General features: G+C 41.6%; 1 protein-coding gene across 1 annotated transcript; it reads right to left on the reverse strand.

The window, feature by feature from the left end:
- Nucleotides 1-897: 897 nt before the first annotated feature.
- mesd (mesoderm development LRP chaperone) lies at nucleotides 898-6581 on the reverse strand. The gene is made up of 3 exons (XM_084923351.1): nucleotides 6387-6581; nucleotides 3475-3703; nucleotides 898-1626 (listed from the first exon to the last, which is right to left on the reverse strand). Exons 1-3 carry the CDS (start codon nucleotides 6544-6546, stop codon nucleotides 1359-1361), a joined length of 657 nt encoding a protein of 218 aa, XP_084779477.1. The 5' UTR covers nucleotides 6547-6581; the 3' UTR covers nucleotides 898-1358.
- Between the last annotated feature and the right edge of the window lie 1464 nt (nucleotides 6582-8045).

An 8045-nucleotide genomic window follows, 5' to 3' on the forward strand; every position in this document is an offset into this window, starting at 1 on the left:
ACAAAATATAATTTTGCTGCTTAAAAAACACAAAATCAGAGTGACTGCACATTTAAGATCAAGACCACAATAATTCTACTGAAGAGTAATATGTAATAGCTGAGTTGCAGCTGCACCATCCATGTGACATCCCTACAGTTCTGCTAATTTTAGCCTGTTTTGTGAATAAAGTCTGTACAGATATATACACAACCTGCCTCTCACCCAGTGACAGCTCGATGCCTTTTAGGATCCATTGCATCTATACCTACACAAAAAGCTTGTGTGCCCCCTGTTGGCCAAAGCTTTAATTACAATGTACTGTCAGTAGCTTTACTAAAACTTGGGTTTCAAGTTCAGCTCCGTTTGTTTATGCTGGTATCAGCAGCAGCGACACGTGGCTGGACTGAACATCAGCGGTCCCCAACCTTTTTTGTGCCACGGACCGGTTGAACGTCAGACTATATTTTCACAGGTGTGAAAAGGTGTCGCGGATAAAAACAACAAAATAAAATGATACAACCAAGACAGAAACTCTGGTATTTTGTAAACATAATAATAAACACAAGATCACTGTGTAGTTGTGTAACTTTGTTAGCAGCATCCTCCTGAAATGCGCCTACAACATTGAGAGTCGCATCCTTCTCTCTGCCCCTTAATGCTATCTGGTTGCTATGGCAATGCATAAATATTTCTTTCAAAATAAGATACACAACTACAACACAGGAAAAGACCCAGGGAAACCAGGTTAAGGATAAAAACCCTGAAAACCATACATTCCATACCCGACCCAAACGACCCACGGACCGGTCCGTGGCCCGGGGGTTGGGGACCGCTGCTGTATACATCTGCACGTATGCCTCTCAATCAAAAGCAAGTCTGCACTTGTTACTGAATGCAATGTTTTCACAGTGGAAGTCAAAGATATCAAAAGTTTATTTTCTCATCAAATCAAATAGAAAATGTGGATGCTACAAACACACGAGGACAGGACAGTGTGATCTGTGCCTCCATGCCTGCACCACACAAAAATAATTCCACAACCAATCATGGATACAAAGGATTAAATGTTTGACAGTGCTCATGTGGAGTACCTTTTTAACAATAAATGCATGTGCTCCTTTTGATCTGGTGATGACTTAACAGAAATCAATATGGCTTCCATTGAAAATGATCTGAAAGTTTGTTACCACTCAGACAAAGAGTGACGAGTCCAGCTGAGCAGTGAAGGTGACGTTACCCATCAGAATTCATTAGTTCACTCATCCCTCCACATCTCCAGGTGGTCCAGTGGGCCCTCACCAGTTCACTGCTCACAGAGTGGATGTGGGAAGCATCATTTATGAGACCACAAGGTTAATTACTAACTCACAACCTCATCAGAGCTCCTGTTTCAGAGAGTTTGCACGGTTTCCCTCCAAATCAGGCTTCTTGCTCTCCGTTTTCTTCTTGCTCTTTCTCTTAGCGTTGACCTCATTCTGCTGCTTGTATTTGGCATCATCCTTGTTGGCAGCCTTCCCTGGAAACACCTGTCCCTCTACAGTAACATCTACGCAGCGCTCTTGAGCCACAAGGAAGTCTTTCACCTCCCAGGCCAAACTACCATCTCGCAGCATGAAGATCACCCTGTTGGAACCCACCACGAACCTACGAGAGGAAACATTCAGTTTTATTAATAAAGCACCAAATAACAACAGCAGTTGCCTCAAGGCCCTTTGTATTGTAAGGTAGACCCTACAATAATGCAAAGACCCCAACTATTAGACGCCCCGCTCTGAGCAAGAGCTTTGGCGACAGTGGGAAGGAAAAACTCCCTTTTAACAGGAAGAAACCTCCAGCAAAACCAGGCTCAGTGAGGGGCGGGGCCATCTGCTGTGACCGGTTGGGGACGGGTGTGAGGGAAGAAGAAACACTGAATGCATAATGGAAAGCAGCATCCCCAGAGTTACTGCAGTGTAACTAAAGGAGGATTCAGGGTCACTTGATCCAGCCCCAACAATATGCTTTAGGCTTCAAACGTTCCTTTTTGCTAATCTTGAAAGTAGAGATAGTGTCTGTCTCCTGAATCCAAACTGGAAGCTGGTTCCACAGAAGAGGGGCCTGAAAACTGAAGGCTCTGCCTCCCATTCTACTTTTAAATACTCTAGGAACAACAAGTAGGCCTGCAGTGTGAGAGCGAAGTGCTCTAATAGGGTGATATGGTACTACAAGGTCATTAAGATAAGATGGGGCCTGATTATTTAAGACCTTGTATGTGAGCAGCAGGATTTTGAATTCTGGATTTAACAGGAAGCCAATGAAGGGAAGAATAAATGCAGTTACTAGTTTTTCAGCGTCACCCTGAGACGGGATATTTCAAATTTTAGAGATGTTGGGCAGATGGAAGAAAGCAGTCTTACATATTTGTTTAATATGTGCGTTGAAGGACATGTCCTGGTCAAAAATGACTCCAAGGTTCCTCACAGTGTTACTGGAGGCCAAGGTAATGCCATCCAGAGTATGAATCTGGTTAGATACCATATTTCTAAGATTTTTAGGACTGAGTACAATAACCTCTTTTTTATGTCGTCCTAGCACTGAACCCTGTGGAACTCCATAATTAACCTCAGTGTGTGAAGAGGACTCTCCATTTACATGTACAAACTGGAGTCTATTAGATAGATATGATACAAACCACTGCAGCACAGTACCTGTAATACCTACAGCATGTTCTAATCGCTCTAATAGGATATTATGGTCGACAGTATCGAACGCTGCACTGAGGTCTAGCAGGACAAGCACAGAGATGAGTCCACTGTCAGAGGCCATAAGAAGATCATTTGTAACCTTCACTAAAGCTGTTTCTGTGCTGTGATGAGCTCTGAAACCTGACTGAAACTCTTCAAATAAACCATTCCTCTGCAGATGATCTGTTAGCTGTTTGACAACTACTCTTTCAAGGATGTTTGATATGAAAGGAAGGTTGGAGATTGGCCTATAATTAGCTAAGACTGCTGGGTCTAGAGATGGCTTTTTGAGTAAAGGTTTAACTACAGCCAGCTTGAAGGCCTGTGGTACATAGCTGATTATTAGAGATAGGTTGATCATATTTAAGATTGAAGCATTAATTAATGGCAGGACTTCTTTGAGCAGTTTTGTAGGAATGGGGTCTAAAAGACACGTTGATGGTTTGGAGGAAGTAATTATTGAAGTTAACTCAGAAAGATCAATTGGAGAAAAAGACTAAATGAGTATCAATGGTACTGAAAGTAGCTGTAGATATGTTACATATGTGAGATGAACTGGGCAGGGTGATGATAATTCTGGAATAAAAATAAATAAATGCATGCTTCAGTATTGATCAGTATCGCTGAATGGGCTCTTGAACTGTTCTGAAAATGACTGTCAGTGAACACAGTTTGTTTGTTACTGCTCTACAAATAGAAATCACTCCCACGCAAACGACAAGAAACAAAACAAGAAACAAAAAACGAAACAAGGTTAGAAAGGAAATACCTCTGAATATCAAAGTTGGCATTGAAAAGGCTGCCCTGCCACAGGCCGGTGATCTCCTCAGTCTCTTTCTCTGTAGGATCTCCTGAAACTGTGGCAAAAACCATCAGAGTCCGACCTTTTTTGGACATCTTAAGAAGCTCCTCTGGTTTGGAGGGGTTCACCTTAGAGAAGTCGATGGGAGGAGGAGACCTTTTGTGCTCTGGAAGGTCACCTTCCTCGATGTCATCGTCTGCCTATTAAACCACATGGAGAGAAAAAAAAAAAACAAAACACATGACAACAGTTTAAGATGAAACAGCAGCTAATACTGGAAAATGGCTTGCTATTAGCGTCTCACTCGTTTGAATCTATTTTATACTTTCCACTCTCACACTACAGGGAGTGCAGAATTATTAGGCAAATGAGTATTTTGTCCACATCATCCTCTTCATGCATGTTGTCTTACTCCAAGCTGTATAGGCTCGAAAGCCTACTACCAATTAAGCATATTAGGTGATGTGCATCTCTGTAATGAGAAGGGGTGTGGTCTAATGACATCAACACCGTATATCAGGTGTGCATAATTATTAGGCAACGTCCTTTCCTTTGGCAAAATGGGTCAAAAGAAGGACTTGACAGGCTCAGAAAAGTCAAAAATAGTGAGATATCTTGCAGAGGGATGCAGCAGTCTCAAAATTGCAAAGCTTCTGAAGCGTGATCATCGAACAATCAAGCGTTTCATTCAAAATAGTCAACAGGGTCGCAAGAAGCGTGTGGAAAAACCAAGGCGCAAAATAACTGCCCATGAACTGAGAAAAGTCAAGCGTGCCGCTGCCAAGATGCCACTTGCCACCAGTTTGGCCATATTTCAGAGCTGCAACATCACTGGAGTGCCCAAAAGCACAAGGTGTGCAATACTCAGAGACATGGCCAAGGTAAGAAAGGCTGAAAGACGACCACCACTGAACAAGACACACAAGCTGAAACGTCAAGACTGGGCCAAGAAATATCTCAAGACTGGTTTTTCTAAGGTTTTATGGACTGATGAAATGAGAGTGAGTCTTGATGGGCCAGATGGATGGGCCCGTGGCTGGATTGGTAAAGGGCAGAGAGCTCCAGTCCGACTCAGACGCCAGCAAGGTGGAGGTGGAGTACTGGTTTGGGCTGGTATCATCAAAGATGAGCTTGTGGGGCCTTTTCGGGTTGAGGATGGAGTCGAGCTCAACTCCCAGTCCTACTGCCAGTTTCTGGAAGACACCTTCTTCAAGCAGTGGTACAGGAAGAAGTCTGCATCCTTCAAGAAAAACATGATTTTCATGCAGGACAATGCTCCATCACACGCGTCCAAGTACTCCACAGCGTGGCTGGCAAGAAAGGGTATAAAAGAAGAAAAACTAATGACATGGCCTCCTTGTTCACCTGATCTGAACCCCATTGAGAACCTGTGGTCCATCATCAAATGTGAGATTTACAAGGAGGGAAAACAGTACACCTCTCTGAACAGTGTCTGGGAGGCTGTGGTTGCTGCTGCACGCAATGTTGATGGTGAACAGATCAAAACACTGACAGAATCCATGGATGGCAGGCTTTTGAGTGTCCTTGCAAAGAAAGGTGGCTATATTGGTCGCTGATTTGTTTTTGTTTTGTTTTTGAATGTCAGAAATGTATATTTGTGAATGTGGAGATGTTATATTGGTTTCACTGGTAAAAATAAATAATTGAAATGGGTATATATTTGTTTTTTGTTAAGTTGCCTAATAATTCTGCACAGTAATAGTCACCTGCACACACAGATATCCCCCTAAAATAGCTAAAACTAAAAACAAACTAAAAACTACTTCCAAAAACATTCAGCTTTGATATTAATGAGTTTTTTGGGTTCATTGAGAACATGGTTGTTGTTCAATAATAAAATTATTCCTCAAAAATACAACTTGCCTAATAATTCTGCACTCCCTGTATAGCATGTGTGGACGAAACTCCAGGCCTCAAGGGCCGATGTGTCCTTGATCCAACACAGCTTATTTAAATGGCTAAATTAACTCCTCAACATGCCACGAAGCTCTCCAAAGGCCTGGTAATGAACTAATAATTTGATTCGGTGTGTTGAACCAGGGTGAGATCTAAACCCTGCAGGGCACCTTGAGGCCTGGACTTCCCCCACCCCTGCACTCTAGACACAAATATTTAGATGATGTTGAGTTTTGTTTTTTAAACAAATGGTACTCTTATTTTTTAAGTCATATGTTTTTTATCCCTAAAATAACTGGTTTAAAAGAGACCGAACGGAATATTCGGAAATAGGATGACTCATTGTATCATTTAGTGATCATTTCAGACTGAAAGTAGGAGGTACCTCCTTCTGAAAAGTAGGACTGACAATAAAATCAAGCTAAGCAAAAGGGACAATCATATATTTAAGTTAACCTATATCTATACACTCAGTGTTTTACAATGTGGATAACTTCATATCACTCAATAGAGCACTTTGCTATCAGACTGCTGGCTTACTTTGAATTCAGTTTGATTTATTTAACACCAAAGCACAACAGCAGTCGCCTCAAGGTGCTTAAGGTGCTTAATGCAGTAAGGTAAAGGTACAATAATGGACAACCCCAACAATCAAATGACCCCTATGAGCAAGCACTTGGCGACAGTGAAAAGGAAAAACTGCTTTTGAAAAATAAATAAACATTTTAAAAGGATCACCGGGACCAAAAACACTGTATGTATTGATTAACCAGTGAAATTATAACCTCTTGTGGAGTTTACCCTAAAACAACTTCTGTAGCGACGAAAGAGTCCGGCATCTAATAGTAACCCCTAGCACTTCCACCAATATATCAGTTAAACACTCAGACTTAGCTGGGCTAATGATCTCTCATGACACCTAGCCAGCGGCTAACAGCTGCTAACATCTGAAGGCTGTGGACTTGCCTCCCACTGTTCCAGGAGCCGTGCCATGTCAGCATCATTGTAGTCTCGGATGTCCTTCTTTTTCTTGGCCTTTTCTTTAGTCTCGGTCTCTACAGCACAAAGCATGTGTGTGCAGAGCACAAGCACCGCGCATCTCCACAGAAAGCCAGACGCCATGTTTCCAGATGGTACCTTGTGATTGGCTGTGAAGTCTGCCGGTCACAAGACGAGAGGGGCGTGTCAAAAGAGTCCGGCCGGCATCACAGACCCCGACGGAGAATTTCAAAGTAAAGCCGGGAGGACCCACCGGGAGGACTACTACGGTCTACTATTATTACCCCACGAGCACTGCTCCCTTAATCGTTATTATTGTTATTGTTTTTCAGGCAAATTAATCGACTTTTCGGAGCCTAAACGTGCTCAAATACACAGATACGTTATTGTTTGGGACATGAGCGTTTGAAAATGGCTCTAGAGCGCCACCTGTGCAGACTATAATGAAGTACTACGGACACGTAGTTTGAGCTACATGAATGAAAAATGTACACATACAACAAGCAAAGAGGGACAAAAAGCCTCTGGGCTCCTTGATCAAACCAAACAGGAAGTCCAGTATTTTGAATTGAAGATAAAACTCTGGTGCCGATTTTACTATTTTCAAAGTGTTCATTCCATAAACGTTATAATTATATTATAATTATACTATACTATATTTGCACATTTTGCATCTTGCACATGTCTTTGTCATGTCTCGTCTATAATATCCTGAAAATAACTTGAACGTGGTATTCAATATCACTGCACAATCCACTTTGTATTGTCTCTGTCCTGCCTTTGTTTATCGTACAGTCAGTATTGTATAGTTAGTAATTAGTATCTTTTTATCCCTTAATTTTACCGAAATTTAGCATGTTATTTATTTGTAATTCCTAGTTGTATATCTCTTGGAGATATATCTTTTATATACTTATAAATGCACCATAGGGGGCTTGGGGTGAAACAGCATTTGATTATACTTTGCATACTGCTGTATTGACAATAAAGCTTTTGAATCTTGAATAATTGTTCAGTGTACACTACAGACCTGGGCTATAGGGTGCATCTGTGGCGCCACAGCAAATTTCAATCATTTGCCATGACATTTTTATTATGATACCGTGTCCAATCTGGCTCAAACTTCTCAATTGTGATAAGGGCGTGCCCCTGAACACATTTTTTATTTGGAGTGTTTAACAATCATCACATCTCCACTTAGTAGGCACAGAAAATATCATGTTTTACACTTTGAGGTATAGCTTCAAGGTGGTTACACTTGAGCAACTTGAACTTTGGACATGAAAAGCCTTAAGGAGTTGGTCTTAGTTTATGTTTAGTTTATGTACATCAGGTTTTAATGATGCTTTGACATGAAATTTGTTTTTATTTAATGGTGCACCCTGGTGACATGATAATTGAGGGGTTTGGAAAGCTTAAAAGGTCATGAAATTTAGCACGCACCTTGAATGTGATGTGAACTTTTCAGGTTAACTCTTTTCATTGGATGTTACAAATTGGCCCAACAGTGCCACCTACAAAATCTGAAAAAGGCTTGAGTGTCCACACCACCCACCCCTCTAATAGCTGGACATTTATTAAGAAGGAGCAGTTCTGGGACTTGTGTTAAACACCTGTTGGTG

Source organism: Perissodus microlepis, chromosome 1 (assembly GCF_051167445.1).
Source record: "Perissodus microlepis isolate ML-2025 ecotype Zambia chromosome 1, ASM5116744v1, whole genome shotgun sequence".
Classification (NCBI taxonomy): domain Eukaryota; kingdom Metazoa; phylum Chordata; class Actinopteri; order Cichliformes; family Cichlidae; genus Perissodus; species Perissodus microlepis.